The sequence below is a fragment of the Antechinus flavipes genome, chromosome 1 (assembly GCF_016432865.1).
Source record: "Antechinus flavipes isolate AdamAnt ecotype Samford, QLD, Australia chromosome 1, AdamAnt_v2, whole genome shotgun sequence".
NCBI lineage: Eukaryota > Metazoa > Chordata > Mammalia > Dasyuromorphia > Dasyuridae > Antechinus > Antechinus flavipes.
The window spans coordinates 663,576,796-663,594,497 of NC_067398.1; the positions used below are offsets into that span (position 1 = coordinate 663,576,796).

At 49.0% G+C, this 17,702-nt stretch overlaps 2 protein-coding genes across 6 annotated transcripts; one reads left to right on the forward strand and one right to left on the reverse strand.

The window, feature by feature from the left end:
* Positions 1 to 59: 59 nt before the first annotated feature.
* On the forward strand, positions 60 to 9,587 carry RFXANK (regulatory factor X associated ankyrin containing protein). Of its 5 annotated transcripts, none has more exons than XM_051971988.1 (9): positions 60 to 320; positions 1,043 to 1,261; positions 1,865 to 1,948; positions 2,333 to 2,398; positions 3,070 to 3,170; positions 5,370 to 5,495; positions 6,525 to 6,591; positions 7,315 to 7,395; positions 8,881 to 9,587. In XM_051971988.1, exons 1-9 carry the CDS (start codon positions 149 to 151, stop codon positions 9,000 to 9,002), a joined length of 1,038 nt encoding a protein of 345 aa, XP_051827948.1. In that variant the 5' UTR covers positions 60 to 148; the 3' UTR covers positions 9,003 to 9,587. The 5 variants fall into 5 exon arrangements, with proteins under 5 accessions (XP_051827948.1, XP_051827949.1, XP_051827951.1 ...); XM_051971989.1 differs by having other exon boundaries at positions 9,063 to 9,587; XM_051971991.1 differs by lacking the exon at positions 60 to 320 and adding an exon at positions 327 to 506.
* A 301-nt stretch (positions 9,588 to 9,888) lies between these two features.
* NR2C2AP (nuclear receptor 2C2 associated protein) lies at positions 9,889 to 16,235 on the reverse strand. The gene is made up of 6 exons (XM_051971993.1): positions 11,794 to 16,235; positions 11,495 to 11,620; positions 11,301 to 11,391; positions 10,839 to 10,944; positions 10,661 to 10,729; positions 9,889 to 10,439 (listed from the first exon to the last, which is right to left on the reverse strand). Exons 2-6 carry the CDS (start codon positions 11,536 to 11,538, stop codon positions 10,324 to 10,326), a joined length of 426 nt encoding a protein of 141 aa, XP_051827953.1. The 5' UTR covers positions 11,539 to 11,620; positions 11,794 to 16,235; the 3' UTR covers positions 9,889 to 10,323.
* Positions 16,236 to 17,702: the final 1,467 nt, after the last annotated feature.

Consider the following 17,702-nt stretch of genomic DNA (forward strand, 5'->3'; position numbering starts at 1 on the left):
TCCTGGTCTGGAGGGAAGGGAGAGGGGCTCTACAAGCCCACCTCCCACTTTGTGGACAGTCTCCCAGTTCCCCACTCCAACGCCCACGGGCCTGCCCCAGGTCCCCGCGATAGCCTGAAACAAGACAAACTCGGGCCTCAGGAGGGTGATGAGAAATGACCCTCACCGTCCCTTTAAATCCCGCAGCCTAGGAGGCCCCGCCCAGCCCCCCAGTCGATTGGTTCCTACGGGAGGGGCGAGTGGTGCGCAGGCGCACTGGAAGCTCTCCGACCTAGCCTCCTTGCGTCCGGGCTCCGCCCGGCCCTCCTCCTCTCGCTCGGGTTAGTCTCCGGGGGCCCGAAGCTGAGTTCTTAAAGGGCCAGCGCTCCTCTCCCTTCCCTGCGCTCTGCGCAGCTGCTCCCAGGCGGGGGAGGGGCGCCCCCCGCCCCCGCTGCTCTCAGGTGCATTGTGGGAGGCCCCCCGCCGGGTTAGGGGAAGGGGGCGAGGGGGCGGAGCGCTGCAGTTTGGTAAAGTTAACTTTCGGTTCGGGCTCGGGAAGTCCAGGGCTAGGGTCGGGAGGAGGAGGATCCCGGCTCCAAAGCAGGAGACGTGGGGAGAAGCTGGTCAGCCCCGGCTGCCTCGTGGGCAGAGCACCGCGCACCTAGTCCCCGGGCGCGGCGGTCTTCGGCCGGCCCAGGGTGCAGGGGGCGTCCAGTCCCGGGGGAAAGGCGGGGGTCCGAGAAGGTGGGCTCTCCCCCAGGCCCCCAGAACAAAATGCAGGCCCATGTCATTGCATCCGTCCGGGCTCAAAGGGTTTGCTTGACCCTGTATTTTTTCTGCGTTGGGCGTCATTTGGCAGATAGGGGAAACTGAGATCAGAGAGGGGAAGGGACTTAATCAAGGTCACTCATCGAGCCAGGACTAGAAAGGACTAAAGTTTCTTAAAGAAAGAGGCCTAGGAATTGGGAGCATCCTCCGGTTTGAGGAGGAAGTGGTAAGGAGGGGGAGGGGCGCCACAGGGGTAAGGGCCCCCTAATTGCTTGATTTCATCTGGACTCCCTAGAAGTGCCCTCCATGGAGCCAGAAGGGGCCGTGGCCAGCCTAGGTCCTGGGGACCCTGGCCAGCTCCAGGAGGCCCCCACACTCCCTGCCTTTGGCTCTCAGCCTGAAGACCCCACCCAGGACAGCTCCGATGGTTCTGACACCGTGCTGCTGCGCCTGTACCCCTGTATCCCAGACTCCGGGAGTCCCGAGCTGGACGGTGTCCTCGCTGCACCCCACAGTAAGTCCTCTCTAGGGAGATCAGGTCTGGGAGAGGAGGACCCCCTTACCAAAACTGGCCCCCTTCACTCACACACGAGGGGCCACAAATGTGATGCATTTGTTATTGGTCCCCATTTTATGGATGGGGAAACTGAGGTTCACTGGAGTTCCCCGACTTGCCCAAAGTCACAGAACTTAACCCCTTGCTGCTGATGCTTTCCTCTTTGGATTACCTTCTGTGTACATCTGGGGTTGCTCTCCAAAGAGATGATACAGCCCAGTGGTGGTAAGCACTGGCATTTAGTGATTGTACCTTTCTCTTTCCCTTTTATATTTCCCTAGAATCTACATGTTATCTCCTTCATTAGATCAGACACTCCTTGAGAACTGGGAGTGTTTTTGCCTTTCTTTGCATCCCATGTTTGGCTCACAAGTGCTTAATAAATACTTGTTGATAGACAGACCCACTTAGCAAAAAGCAGAGTTGACACCCAAACCGAGGCCATTTGTCTGCTGGGCCAGTGTTCTTTACCTCAATCTTTAGACATCTAAATTTTCTTTCCTTCTCCCATGATAGAGAAGGCTAACAGTTCCCTCCTGACCTCTCCTTTTTCTATCCCAGCTGGCAGCTCCTTGAAGCACTCTACCACCCTGACCAACAGGCAGAGGGGAAATGAGATTTCAGCCCTGCCTGCCACCTTGGACTGTGAGTATACCTCCTGGGGGCCAAAGGTTTGGACAAGGAGAGGCCCTTCTGCTGGGAGTCAGACTCGGCCCTAGAATTCTCAGCCAGAAGGATCCTTAGAATGTAGAATAGAGAATGTCAAAACTGGGAAAACCTTAGAGCCCATCTAGTCAAACCTCTGAACTCCAAAGATGAAGAACAGCTCCAGACAGGGGAGGGGATGTATTTAGGGTCACACAGCAGAGCGGAAAGCCGTTATCTTGACTCCCAGGCTCAGGGACTTTCTCCTGTCTTTATTATCTTTGAAATTTCCAAAGTTGTCCTCCCCCTCCTCCCCATAAAGATATTTCCTTCCCACTCCTTTATAAACCGTGCCTCTTTCTGTCTCTCCTCTGTAAACAACAGCTCTGTCCATCCACCAGCTCGCTGCTCAGGGAGAACTGACTCAGCTAAAAGAATACCTTCTGAAAGGTATGTGGCTCCTGCCTGACCCTTGCAATCCTCTCCCTGGCTGCCATCCCGAGACCTCAGGGACCTGGTTCTAAGAGTCCCGAGCCCAGCCTACGTTATCAGAGACCAGAATGGGCCAATAACGGACAGAGTGGGAGCAGAAGAGAGTGAAGGGCTCAGGCCTGGCCCAAGTAGCTTGGCTTTGTTTGAAGACCATCTCCTGTGCCCTGATTGATGAGAGCCTGGAGGGCCAGAGCCAGCAGGACCTGTGAACACAAACCTCTCCCAAGAAGTCCCTCTATCCCCTCATTTTCCAAATCCAGAAGCAAAGGTGCAGAGAGGCCCTGTAGTGAATTGATTGAATCCCTTGGTCCAGAATCTAGGTCTTCCAGTTTCCAGCCACTTGTTTTTTGTACCTCACCTTGGCCCCCAGGTAACATCCTCATTCCTCTATTGTCTTGGTTATGCCGCCCGTCCTCATAGGCAGGGCCAAAGCTCAGAGTCCAGACAGTCACCTGGAGCACCATGAAGACCCCCTTCAGAACAGGATTCACACACAAACAAACACACCTGTGCCCCATTTCCCCAGCCTCCCTGCCCTGTTGATGCTATGCCTACTTGCACCCTGTAAAGCTGGCAGGGGCCAGGGCTAGCTCAGCTGAAAGCATAGCCAACTCTTCCCATCCTCCCAGGCGATAACCTGGTGAACAAGCCCGATGAGCGTGGCTTCACCCCCCTGATCTGGGCATCTGCTTTTGGAGAGATCGAGACTGTGCGCTTCCTGCTAGAGTGGGTAAGAGGCTACTGGGTACCAAGGTCTTGGGGGGCAGGGAGGAGTTTATCTCACAGTCACCCACTCAGCTAAGGAAAATCCATTGTTCAAGCAGAGGATGGAAAAGATGTGATTCATTTAACAATTCGTTAACAATAGCTATCATTTATATGGTGCTTTCAGATTTGCCAAAGCCTTTATGTATGTTAACTCATTGAATTCTTACAACAAAACCATGAGGTAGTTGCTATTATTATTGCCAAGCCGTACATTTGATTTATATCACGCTTATGTGAGGAAACGGGGGCTGACAGGTTAATTGTCTTGCCCAGGGTCACACAGCTAGTAAGTATCTGAAGCAGGTTTTGAAGTCAGGTCTTCTTGACCCCCAAACTCTATCTACTTTGACACCACCTGTGGGGATGATCTTAGCTGAAGACAAGCTTGATGTAAATCAGTTGTGTGGCTGGGCAACAAGAAGCTAATGTAATCTTAGGACATACACAGAAATAAAATAGCTGCCTGGTGTCCAGAGGGAGGGATGGTCCTACTATTGCCTGCCTGGTCAGACCTCCTCTGAAATACTGTGTTCAATTCATTTGGAGTCGCCCAACCCCCAGTCTGATCTTTTTTGGTTATTACATTATGTGGAAAGAACCTTCAGAAGAGGGCACAGAACTTCAGACCATGTGGAGAATATTAATTCTGCAGAAAAGATTTCTTAGAAGGGACATGATTGCGGTCTCTACCCACTAGAAAGGATGTTATAGAGAAGGAGGATGAGCAAGGTCAGAGCTGAGAATAGGGTAGAAGTGATGGAGCAGACCTCCAAGTCAATGTTTGGACTCACCCAACAATTAATTTAGCTCTCCAGAAGGTGTGGAGGACCCCTTCTCCGGAGGCAGGTCAGCAGGATAGGCTGTTCATCTGTTAGGGGAACCGCAAAGAAAGATTTCTTCTTGCCTGGGAGGACATGCTAGATTCAGTGACTTTCAGTTCTAAATCTTGTGATGTGCAAATGACCTTCCGGATGGGGTCTGGTCAGGACACAGGGCACTGGGTGGTTCCCTTTGCTCTGGACCCTAGACATTTGTATAACTGAGGGTTCTGTGATACTATGACGAGCTGATACCTGGGGAAGTCTGGGCCATGATTGCCAAACAAGAAGCACCTTCTCTTTCTCTTCTCTGTCTCTGTCTCTCTCCTCTCTCCTCTCTCTTTTCTCTTTTCTCTGTGTCTGTGTGTGTGTGTGTCTGTCTCTCCTCCCTCCTCTCTCTCTCTCTCTCTCTCTCCCTCTCTCCCCCCTTTCTGCTTCTTGTCTCTCCCTCATCTCTCTTTCTCTCCTCTCTCTCTCTCCTTTGTTTCTGTCTCTCTGTCTTTGTCTCTCCCCCCATCTTTGTCTCTCTTCCTCTGTCTCCTTTCTCTGTCTCTGTCTCTCTCTTCCCCCATCTCTGTCTCCTCCCCATTTCTCTGTTTCTCCCCTGTGTCTCTCTCTCTGTGTCTCTGTCTCTGTCTCTCTCTGTTTCTCTCCTGTCTCTGTCTCTCTCTGTCTCTCTCCCTCTCTCTCTTCTCTTTGTGTGTGTGTGTCTGTCTGTCTGTCTCTCCTCTCTCTCTTCCTCTCCTTTCTGCTTCTTGTCTCTCCCTCATCATCTCTCTTTCTCTTCTCTCTCTCTCCCCTTTGTTTCTGTCTCTCTCTCTGTCTTTGTCTCTTCCCCCATCTGTCTCCTCCCTATATTTCTGTTTCTCCCGTCTCTCTCTCTCTCTGTTTCTCCCCTTTCTCTCCTGTCTCTGTCTCTCTGTTTCTCCTCTATCTCTATGTCTCTTTCCTCTTTGTGTCTCTCTCTCCATCTCTTCTTCCTCCCCTTCCTATAGGCACCAAGCTGTAGCCCACCCTCTCCCTATTCCCAGTCCCCTTGCATTGGACAGGAGTTCAGAACTGACGGTTTTTCTGCTCAGTCACTGCCTTCTGGGCCATCACAAGCCTCATTCCTTAACCATCACTTAAGGGCCAACAGAGGCCACATTGAGGAGTCTGGACTTTGTCTCAGAGTTTGCCTGTCCTGCAGAGGGAGGGGAGGTCCTCCCCTTGCCTTCAGAGGTGAGAGAGTGACTCTGAGTCTTTTCCAGAGGGTTCTGATGAGAGGCCTCGGCCCAGCTTGGGCAGCACGGGTCTCGGTCACTCTCTGGCCCCGGCTGGGCTCACCCCTTCTGGCCCCACAGGGTGCTGATCCTCACGTCCTGGCCAAGGAACGGGAGAGCGCCCTGTCGCTGGCCAGCACGGGCGGCTACACGGACATCGTGGTCATGCTTCTGGAGCGGGATGTGGACATCAACAGCTATGACTGGGTGAGGACCCTCTGCAGCCCCCCTCGGGTCCCTGGGGTGAAACGGACCGGAGGAGGCTGGGCCGCCGCCAGAGCCCAGAGACCCAGCAGTGTGGGAGTGGCTGTGGAGCCGCAAGTCCGAGTCCTGACTTTGGCGTTTCTCACCTTGGTGACCCCGGGTCCCTGACCCCCGTCTCTGTCCCTTCCGACCCTCTGGTCCCATAGGCGATCTTGGCTTCCATGTATCACTCCTGGGCCGCTCAGGAGGCTGACCCTCAGTGCTGGCAGGGGTGTCCTTGGTCCCTTACAGACCCAGTGAGGGCCCCCTCAGCCCCTGGCAGGGGTGACTCTGGGCCTGTCCCTCCCTTCTTGCCAGGGAGGTTGCAGGCCCCAGGGCCTGCTGAGTGCCTGGCTGGCGTGGGGAGCCAGGGAGGCTTCTTTGGCCAAAGCTCAGCTCTGTGTGTGGTAGGGACAAGCTGCCAGATTGGGAGGGAGGAGACCTGGATTCTAATCCTGGCTCTGCCGCTACAACCTCACTTTCTCCATCTGTAAAGGCTTTTTTTTTTTTTTTTTTAACTTTTTATTGACAGAATCATTATCCCTTGCACTCACTTCTGTTTCGATTTTTCCCCTCCCTCCCTCCACCCCCTCCCCCAGATGGCAAGCAGTCCTTGTAAAGGCTTCTTTACAGAAGAAGCATCTTTCACTTCTTAACCCAGGGTGTGTGAACTTTTTTTATATCTTGAAAACTTTATTTCAATAGAATGTCTCCTTTATAACTCCTGCATTTTATTCTGAGGGGTTCATAGGCTTCTCCAGCCTGCCAGGGGGGCCGGAAGAGTCCCGGGCCTTGGTGATATTTCAGCACCAGCAGGGTTTGAGATCCTCCCGAGGAGGAGGAAGTGTCCAGGAAGCCGAGGGGCTCTGGGAGGGCACACCCGGTGTCTACCTGCCCCTGAGGATATTCAGACTGGGTCCTGCCCTAGCCAGGCAGTAAGGGAGGCCCTTCCCCAAGGATAGCCATCCTCACCCCTGCCTCTCCATCCTCCAGAATGGTGGGACTCCGCTGCTCTACGCTGTGAGGGGTAACCACGTGAAGTGTGTGGAAGCTCTGCTGGGTAGGTTGTTGGGCCCTTTCCCCTCTCTCCCCCCATCAGGGCATGGGGCTTGGGGGAGAGGGGCTATTAATCCACACTTTAACTCTTTCCCCCTTTTCTCCTCTTACTGGATTAGTAGAAGACTTCCCATCAATTCTCCATTGTCCACTGGGCTTCCTTCATAGGCATGTTTGCTAGGCTCACAACAGATGTCAGACTTGCAGCCCGTAACATTCCCAAGTGAGGTCCAAACCAGATTAAAATGTAATTGGGAAATATTTAACAAAATCAACAAAAATACAATAAAAAACAGATATTACATTTTTAAACTTAAGTCAATATGTGGCCTGTAGGGATCCTTATGTATAGAATTAGTGGCTGCTGTTTCTGTTTCAATTTAGCCAACAATAACAGTTAGATGAATTTTTGGGGCAGCTTCTCTTAGCTTTTGAGAAGCTTATCCCTAGGGAGGAACCAGGGGCATATTAACAGGAACTTTGTGAAAGACTTCAGAATCCCAGGGCACATCCATATTGATTCCAAAAAAGCTTTTAAGTGCTTAGAATGTACCAGACAGCTAGCTGTGCATTGGGGAAAGAAGAGATGGTCTCTGCCTTCCAAGAGCTTATATTCTAATAAGCTAGGAAAGCCATAATGGGAAGAGGAGGATATGTCTGTAGTCCCCCTCAATCCCCCATCAAACAAGAACTGAGCTTTTCCCCTCTTTTCTGCCTTGGTTTTCAGCTAGAGGGGCTGACCTAACAACAGAAGCGGATTCAGGCTACACCCCTATGGACCTCGCTGTGGCCTTGGGACACAAGAAGGGTATGTACATTTCAGAGGAAGGGACTTATGCAGTGTGTAAGAGGAAGCCTTCACCTTCAGAAGAGGTGTTAGATTTGGGGTTCACCCCACCCCAAACAGACTCTAATTCAGCAAGCATTTATTTATTCAGTACCCACTATGTGCCTAGCTAGGGATAGAGACATAAACAAAAGCCCCTGCCCTCAAGGAGATCACATTCTGCTGAGTATGAGCACTTTACTTACATAAAGAAGTAAAAACAAACCATATACAAAAGTTTGTTGGGAACAGTAACCCCATCTTGATCTGCCCCCATATATAGCCTCTAGCGCCTGGGGAGAACAGTGGTAAGAAGAGAATAACAATCCCAAATCCCCAAAATAAAAATTCCCCCCAAAAAACTTTTAGTTCTGCAGAGCGCTTTCCTCACAACCAGCCGGTGAGACAAATACTACTAGTGTTGTTCCTGTTTCACAGAGATTTGGGCAGTCTGCTTCCCCAGTCACAGAGCTAGTAAGAGGCAATGTGTAGTGTTGTGGTTGGAGGCAAGATAACCTGGCTTTGACCTGCCTCACACATAAGCTAAGTGTGCAGCCCCTCACAAGTACCTGAACTCCACTGGACCTTTGTCTCCAACAATTTAACCTCTGTTTGTCTCAGTTTTCTTGACCGTAAAATGGAAATAATAATCTATGTCATGGTTTTAATGAAGATCAAATGAGATATTTTTAAAATTAATGCCTGGCATATATTAGGCACCAAAAAATACTTATTCCCCCTTCTTCCCCCTATCTCACTCTACACACACACACACACACACACACACACACACACACACACACGCCCTAGACATAAGAACTTCAAAGGATCTGGAAATAACAATGCAATGGGAATAGTATGCCCACTTTTTGAAGGAACATAACATAGCAGCAGCCTCTGGGTCTCTCTAGATGCTGATATGAATCTCTGATACCAGACCCTGGACCCTGCCCTAACTAGGATGCCTGTGGGGAGAAAACATTGGCCTCAAAATCAGGATAAATAGGGTTCCAGTCCTACCCTTACAGGCTCTGGGACCTCAAGTCAACTGCCTTCTCCTCGATTCTGCATTGCTTCCTAATTCTGAACTTCATTTTTTCTTTACTTGTGTAAAATGGGGATCCTGTTACCTGCATTAACCCAATCCCACAGGGTTGCCCTAAAGAGAGCCCTTCCCAAGCCCTAAAATTCTCAAGAAACTAAAGTTTTTATCAGCTGTCAGTATCCGCCCTGCCCCACTTCCCCCAGATGTTCTAGCCACTGCCAAGGCTCCCCACCAAGGCTTCATCTAGTTCCAGCCCCACCTTGGAGGGACAAACCTTTTCTCCCCATCTGCATCAAATCCATCAGAAAGATCTGTTTCAAACAAACCAAGCTTTGGTTCCAGGAAACCTGGGGTCGTGAGGACTCTGGTTCCCATCTCCTTCCTACCCAACGAACCATTTACTTATCATTCTCGTTGTACAGATGCAGAAACTGAACCTCAGAGTGGTAGTGTCCTACTGGCTTGCGTCACTGCCAGGACACAAAGTCTGGTGTGCCATTCCAAGCTCCTGGCATTCCCCACTATTGCCTCTTTGTGCTGGTAGGGCAGAGCGGGTTACAGATCCTGAATTATTTTCTCTCACTCCCTTCTTTCTGGCCTTCAGTCCAACAGGTGATGGAGAACCATATCCTTAAGCTTTTTCAGAACAAGCTGCTTCCAGAGACAGAGTGAAAGAGGTCTAGGCCACTGGGCTTTGGTCCTGTGCCTTCCATCTGGTGCTCAGGAAGGTCAGCTCACTTAGAAGCCAGTTCTTCAATCCCTATGGCCAGGAAGAGCAGGTCCAGGAGATCTCCCTCTTCCCATGGCTGAAGGCTATGGATCTTCCCCTAGCCACCTACAAATCTCTGGGGGGGGGGAGGGGGAACCACACCCAAGAACTCCGTGTCCAAGAACTCCAGTGCAACACGAGGCAGACCCCCCAACAGAAACAAGGCAGCTCTTCTCCTTCCCAGGACCGTGGGAGGGACTATGCTCCTGGCTAATGACTTGTCCTGGTAGGACCCTGTAGCTCCCCAGCCATGACGACTCCTCTGCTGCCCCAACACCAGCCATCTTGGGAGTCCCTCCCTGCTTCCCCAAGCCCATGGAATGGGAACATGAACCAATAAAACCAGCTGCTACCCCACAAGCAGGGTCAACACTGGCTGTTCCTCCCCATCTCTTACAGCTGACACCCAGGGAAGTTTGGCTATAAGGAAATAGGGCAACCGTAGCCTGGAAGAGAGGAGAAATGGCTGCCGTTCTTAGATCTGAGGGGCCTCGCCGAGAAGGCCTGGGGCTGACTCTCTTGTTCCAGAATGAGGGAGGCTGCTTCCCATTACATGTAGATGACACGGGGCTGAGGGTGAGACAGGTGGGGCCATTTAAGCAACCTGGTGATCCCAAGATAGGAGTGTGGGGGCTTTTCTTTTCCTTTTTAAATGAATAAGTTTTTACCACTTAGAAAAAAAGATGTTTGGAACAAATGTGCACAATCAGGCAAAACAAATTCCTACAACTTGTAGTCCAAAGAATGCTTATTTTGCATCCTGAACTTCTCACATGTACTTCAGCATCTCAGCCAAACGCTGCAGTGACCAGAATTCTGAAGTCCTTCAAAGCTGTTTCTACAATGCTATTAGCATGTCAGTTGTTTTCCAATCAAGGCTGGCTTCCTGGAATTGAAGCTCTGAGGCTCTTTCTTTCTGGGATTCTCTTCCCAGGTTCTTGGAGGGAGAAGAGGGGGTAGGGGCCACGCTGGTTCACCCAAATCATAACTCTTTCTACTTGCTGGCCACCTGGTCCAGAGGCAGGTGTAGCTTCTGCTGTCCTTCCAGTGGCCTCCTCCAGGGAGTCCTGCAGGTGTAGGAAGCTGGCCGGGCCGCTCACAGCTTCTCCCCAAGGATCCGTAGGTGGTAGATGATGATCCGGCCAAAAAAGTCAGTGCTGTTTTCAAAAGTTACCTTGAGCTTGTCCAGTGTGACATCTGCCACAGGGAAGCTGTAATTCACCAGCTGTCAAGGTTAACAGGACAGACCTGGGGGCCCCACCCAGAGTCCCTGTCATGACAAGGTCACTGCCAGGGGGCTTCCTCAGCTCATACTGATACTCGCCTTTTTTCCCCAACTGCCCCGGAGGCCTCCAACACCTCCCTGCGCTTTTACCTGCCTACCTAACCACAAGCTGGGCCAGCCCCACCCCTGCCACAGAGCAGAGAGGATATTTGCAGGGAGTTGTTGTCCTGGGGGTAAAAATCCCCAATCTTCTCCAGAGACTCACTCTTCCTGCCACCTGTTTTTAAAGAAGGGAAAAGAGAAGGGCTCAGTAGCACAGATTCTGCACTAGAGTCCTACAGGAGGGAGCCAAGGCCAGACCACGTCCTCCCTCCACCCCTCCTCACCTTCCAAGCGACCTTGGCGACTTGCAAACCCACCCTGGAATTGGATCTGCACTTGAGACACGCGAACGGACTGGGGGAATTCCAGCATCACCCACTGGGAGGCGCCCTGCGGTGCGATAGCCAAAGAAAATGCTTAGCACCTACCTGGAGGGCAGTGGGCACAGGGAGGGGCTGGGCCTCAGTCTTCAGTGAAAAGCCAGCCCTCCTCCAGGTTCCGGAGAACTGTGCAGCCCCCCGTGCAGTACCCCACTGCACCCCGTGGCTACAGCGGACCATCGAGCTGGAAGGCCCCCTGCCGGGAGTGCCCTGGGTCGGAGGGTGGTCCGGGTCAAGTGTACATGGTACAGACGAGGCAGCATCGGCCACCCAGCCCTGAAATCTTGCAGCTGGGCTCTAAGGGGGTTCTCTACGGGTCCCATCGCTGGGGCCCCGGAGGGATGGCCGCCCGCCCCTCCCCGTCACCTGGTCAGAATTCCAACATGTCTCGTCCTGCTCGTCAAACAGATGCTTCTTTCCAAACTGCTTCACGTCCCGGTTCAGCACAGAGCTCACCCTGCGGAGACATCAAGTGGGGTGGGGGGGGGGGCTGGGGGTGGCGCTTGGGGGTCAGCTCTGGGCCCCGGGATCCCGACCCGGCCCAGGACCCCCGCTCTCACCTGCTCACCGTCTGGCTGCAGACCAAAGGCACCGGGGCGGCCATGGCCTGCTGGGAAGGGGAAGAGTAGCTGCCCAACTGCTGTGCAACGTGGGTCAAGTCACAAGGTCGGCCTCAGCTTCCTCATCTGTAAAATGGGGTAATGGGAACGTAGGGATCAAAGGAAATCATGTTTTCAAGCACACGGTAGGTGCCTAGTAAATGTTCCTTTCCCACCCGGGCCCCTCGGAGGGAAAAGTCTCCAACCACCAGCCTTGGACAGATGGGGAAACTGAGCCCCAGAGAAGGCGAATGACTTGCCCAGAGAACCCTGCCTCCTTCTTGCTGTGGCTTTATTCACTTCCCGCTGCTTCCCCCGCTCCCGGGGGATATTCTCGCTTCTACTCTCGGAGCACCCAGGCCGAGGAGGCTGGAAGAGTGTTTAAAATTTTAAAAGGACTAAGAGGCGGGAGCGCCGTGCGCGATCACGTGGGGAGGAGCGCGTCCCCTCTCTCGGCTGCTGCACGTGGAGATCTAGTCCGGGCCAACTCGGAGGCCAGCGGCGCGCAGGGCGCAGGCGCGGGGCGGGGCGGGAACCCGAGAGCGGCGAGGCGGGAAGTGCTTCCTGGTGCAACCTGGGGACTGGGCGGAGAAGAGCGGGCCTCGCCCCTCCTCAGACTGAGGCCCGGCCCTTCCGGTTCTCCTCCATTCTCCGGCCGCTGCAGTGGGCAGTCCTACCCTGACCTGGGCGAAGGGCGCTTTCCCTAAGCCCTCCGGGGAGCACTACTTGGAAGCCCAGGATTGGGCAGGATCTCTCTCCACCCACACCCCAATGGCTCCCTGAATGCCCAGTGGCTCCTTTGCAAGCCTTCACGGCCTGCCCCACCCCTCCTGCTCTCCCTTTCCTGTCGTGTCCTCCGCTTGCTCGTTCTCCTGCGTGCTCCTGCACCAGCCTCCACCCCCCGAGCGCTGGCGTCCTCCCTCAAGCCTGCAGTCCCTCGTGCCTCCCTGCATTCCTCCGAGTCTCAGCTAAACTCGCACCTCCTACCAAAAGAAACGATTCTTTTCCAGTCTCCTTAATCTTAGTGCCTTCCCCCAGAGATCGCCCAGCTTCGTTATCCTGCCTGCACCCCGTTCTCACGCAGTTGTTTCCCAGCTGGTTCTCTGTTAGAACGGGGCTCCTTGCGAGCAGGGACCGAGTTTTGCCCTAACGCAGAACCTGACCAGTGGGTGCTTAATAAATGCGCGCTGACCATCCATTCCTGCCCTGGTCAAGGGTGGCCTGTCTCACCCAAAAGAAATGCTTAGGGTTAAGAGGGGAGATACCTCTTCACACCCCTCAGTTTAGCTAACATGACAGGGAAAGATAATAAATAATTCCATTTGATCCTCACAATTCCGTGAGGTAGGGGCTGTTATTATTATCCCCATTTTACATATGAGAACACTGAGGCTTGGGGAGGCGGAGCGATTTGGCGATGCTCACAGAGCTAGTAAGCCTCCGAGGTTGGATTTGAATGTAGGTTTTTCTGAGTCCCTATCCATGGTACCGCCTAGTCTGGGCGGCATATTTTTAGAAATAACAATAGCACAGCTAAAGCGTGTTTTAAGGAGAACATCCAGAAGATGAAAAGACCGACTATTCAGGGCAGGACTTATTCATGTTTCTGAAGAAGTTTAGTCTGAAGAGAAGGCTCAGGATGGGGGGTGAGGAGTAGGAGACACTTGAGAGCTGTGAAAAAGTCAGCTGGAAAAGGAATTAGACTTGGTGTTTGGCTTCGGAGGGCAGAATTAAGAGTAGATGGAAAGAATTTGCATGGGAAATTTGGGATTATAAGTAAAGAAAAACAACAGGGATGAAAACTGTCCCAAAGTGGAATGGGCCAGCTCAATCAGAACTCGGCATCAGGAGGGGTCCATGTCAGCGCACTACAGAAAGCAGTCTGGATCAAGCTCTCAAAGTATAAGGGCATGAAAGCCATTTCCGCTAATCCCCTATATTATATTTAGCATCCCCTGGAAGACCTCCATTTGGGGGCTGCTTATAAATCTTATATACAAAACTTTCATAAAAATTTCTTTTAAAATAGTATTTTATTTTTTCAGATTTGTGGTGCTTTGCTCCTTATTGCCTGTATAATCTTACAGGTGTCCTTTCTTCTCTCTGGGACCTTAATTTTCTTGTCTGAAAAGCATTGGGGGATTCCCATTACTCATTTCTCTAAAGGACCTTTTGGTACTAAATTCTATGATTGTTATAGATTCAGTCCGTCCTTCTAGTCCTCCTAGATCACTTTGGAAAATGACTCTGCTGTCCAATATGTTTGCTCTCCCTTCTCACTTTGTGTCATCTGCAGAACTGATAACCACACCATCTATCCTTTTATCCAAGTCACTGGGGGAAAACAAACAAACAAACAAAAACATTGAAAAGCAGAAGATTAGGCACAGATCCTTGTACCTCTACTGGAGGCTATCTTACAAGTTCACATCAGCCTATTGGTTACTCTTTGAGTCTATCCATTCAACTAGGATGTAGTCCATCAAAATGTACTATCATTTAGCCACATGTTATTTCATTAAAATGACAGCTTAAAAGATACCTGAAAGAAGCAGATCAATGGAAGTAAATGGAGAATACAGAAATAAAACCTTGTACTCTTCCATAATTGACTTTCTAGCCAGCTCTCTCAACAGCTGTTCTAAACCTTTTCTTTTCTCAAGCTTCCCATACTCCCACTCCTACTCACAGTTGAGCACCTCTCTTCATAGTTTACTGAGAAAATAAAGACTCACTATTTGACAAAAATTCCTGGGAAAACTGGAAAGCAGTCTAGCAAAAGTAGGCATAAACATAAAGGTTGATATCATAAGCAAATTAGATCATGGAAGAAACTGTCAAATTTTTGGATAGAGAAAGAGTTCATGATCAAGAAAGAGAGAGGTTCACACAAGGTAAAATAAATCATTTTGATTATATAAAACTTAAAAGTTTTCATAAAAAACAAACTGAAATTAGAATAAAAATAGAAAACTGGGAAACATCCATGTTTACAAAAAAATAGGAGCTGTTCTCCAAATGGTAATTGGTCAAAGGATATGAAATATCCATGTTTTTAAAATACTTCTAACTCACTAATAGAGAAATGCAAATTTAAAAAATCTCTGAGGTACTACTTCATCCTCAGATTAAGATGACAGAAAAGGAAAATGACACATGCTGGGGGGAATGTAGAAAATAGACACTAATAAATACACTGTTGGCGAAGAAGTGAACTGGTCCAACCATTTTGAAGAACAGTTTGAAACTAAGTCCAAAGGGCTATAAAACAGTGCATATCCTTTAACTCAGCAATACCATACTAGGTATTTTCCTCAAGAAATCAAAGAAAGGGAAAAAATCCATGTGAACAATAGCAACTTTTTTGTGTTGGCAAAGAATTGGAATCTGAGGGGATTCTCATCAATTGAGGAATCACTAAACAAGACATGAAATATGAATGTGATGGAATACTATTGTGTTGTAAGAAATGAAATGAATGGTTTCAGAAAAATGGGGAAGACCTATATGAAATGATGTAAAATTGAGTAGAACCAACAAAACAATCTACATAATTTCAGCAAGTGTAAAGATGATCAATTGTGAAAGACTTTGTAACTCTAATCATTAAAATGAGCCACCACAACTCGAAAGAACTCCTGATTTGAAATATTATGCATCTCCAGATAGAAAATTGATGGTCTCATGTTGCAGATGGAAATATTTTTAAAATTTTATTTTTTCCAATTACATGCAAAGATAGTTTTCAACATTCATTTTTGTAAGAATTTGGTTCCAAAATTTTTTCTCCCTCCTGCCTCAAAATGACAAGCAATCTGATATAGGTTATACATGTACAAGCGTATTAAACATTAGTAATGCTATGGACAAAGAATCAAATCGAAAGGGAAAAATCATGAGAAAGAAAAAAAGTAAAAATAATATGCTTCAATCTTGAAGTATTTTCCCTTAATTTTTCTTGATTTTTTTCAGTTTATGGCTAATATGGAGATCTTTAAATGACTGCATATTTATAATGGGTGTCATATTTCTTGCCTTCTCAATGTGTAGAGGAAAGGGTGAAGAGAGGGCGAAAATGTAGAATTGATAATAAAAATAATTTGTTTTTAAAAAAAAAAAAAGTAGAAGCACCGCTAGGTGGCAGTGCATGGATCACCAGCCCTGAAGTCAGGAGAACCTGAGTTCAAATGTGATCTCAGACACTTAACACTTCCTAGCTGTGTGACCTGGGGCAAGTCACTTAACCCCAATTACCTCAGCAAAGAAAGAAAGATAGAAAGAAAAAGAAAAGAAAAGAAAATTTTAAATTATCCATGATATGCTTTATAAATAAAAAGCTTCAATAAAAAATAGTAGAAGCCATTCACATTGAGATTCTTAATCTTTCAGCCTCATCTTATTCTCTGCTCCTTTATTCCATCTCTAAGAGAGGTAACTCTCCTCCTCACCAAGGCAAACCCCACTTTGTGTGCCCTCCATGATATCTAATCCAGTTCTCTCCAGCAGATTGCCCCTCCATACAGACACATATAATCATTCTCTCTCTCTTAAATTTTCAATTCTTCCCTATCTACTGGATCTTTCCCTGCTGTCTACAAACATGCCCATCCTTAAAAAACCCTTCCATCTCCCTGAGTCTTATAACTCTCCTTTCTTTCTCAGCCAAAACCTTTGAAAAAACTATCTACACTTGTCTCCATACCCTGCTTATATTCACTTCTCAACCTTTTGCAATCTGGTTTCCAATCTGATCACTCAGCTGAAAGAAACTGCTCTCTCCAAATTTCCCATCAGTCAACAAGCATTTATTAAATATCTACTAAGTTCCAAGCACTCTTTAAAGCACTGGGGATATAAAGATGCAAAAACAGTTCTTGCCTTCAAGGAAGCCACAAAGCTGATCCTCTAGAAACATTCCACTCTGTGGTCCCCTCAGAAATTCAAATTAAAATACTCCTCTGGTAGGGATACATACATATATATTAATAATTGGGTACATGCAAAATATGTACAGAACAATTGGGATGGTAATCTCAGAAGGGGAAGCATTACCTAGGATTAGGAAAAGCCTTTTGCAGAATATGGGATTTGAAATCAATCTTAAGGAAAACAGAGGCAGTGGTAGGGAAGGAAAGCACCCCATAGTAGCAGAAAAGTCACAAAAAGGCAGAGACAGGAGATGTAGTGTCATGTTTGAAGAAGTGCAAATAAGCCAGAGTTGCTGGAATATAGAAGAAAATAAAGTTAAGAGGTAGGAAGGGACTGGGGTATAAAAAGCTTTAAATGCCAAATTGAAGATTTTTTACTTCATCCTGGAGGTAATATGGAATCACTGAAGTTTGTTATATAAGGGTACATGAAATGATCAGACTTATGCTTTAGGAAAATCACTCTGGTAGTTATGTGAAGGATGGACTGGATCAAGGAGACCTCAGGCAATAACCAATTAGAAGGCTATTTATTTATTACAATTTTTCGGGCAAAAAGTTGATTTAAAAAAAAAAAAGTTGAACTATGCTTCTCCAGCTCATTTTACAGATGAGGAAACTGAGGCAAAAAAGGGGAAGTGATTTGCCCAGGGTCACACAATAAGTGTCTGAGGCCAGATTTGAATTCAGGAAATCCTGACCTGAATTCCAGACCTGGTACATTGAGGGCCCATCAGGTCCAGACAAAAACTTTTAGAAAGATCCCTTCCATTTCACACACTGTATAAAGAACAGGGACACTTCCACTTGATCTGAAATTTTCTCTCAAAGGTCCTCCTTTGTGAAAGTGTGCTCAGAGGGACCCTGTAAAGCATTAGGATCTCTGTCCCCCTCCCGCCTATCTTACACTCCTTCCCCGCTCCGGTGCCTCTCAAGTGAATTTCTAGGAATCCAGGGAGATCGGGTCCCTACAACCCAGCCCTACTCCAACTCTCCTTGGAGAGGATCCTGTCCCCAGACGGAGTTGTCTTCAGTTTAACCCAAAGAAAGCCAGAGATGGGCCCATGTTCCAGCCACCAGGTGGCGAGGGCAGACCACGATGCACGCGGACTCGACAGCTACAGGACCCGATCTCCAAGCGCTGGCTTAGCCAAAGCTCGACTCTTCTCCAAGCGCAGGAAAACCCAAAGACCCCCAGTTTTTTCCAACCAGCTCTAGAAACTCCAAGGGTGGGAGGGAGA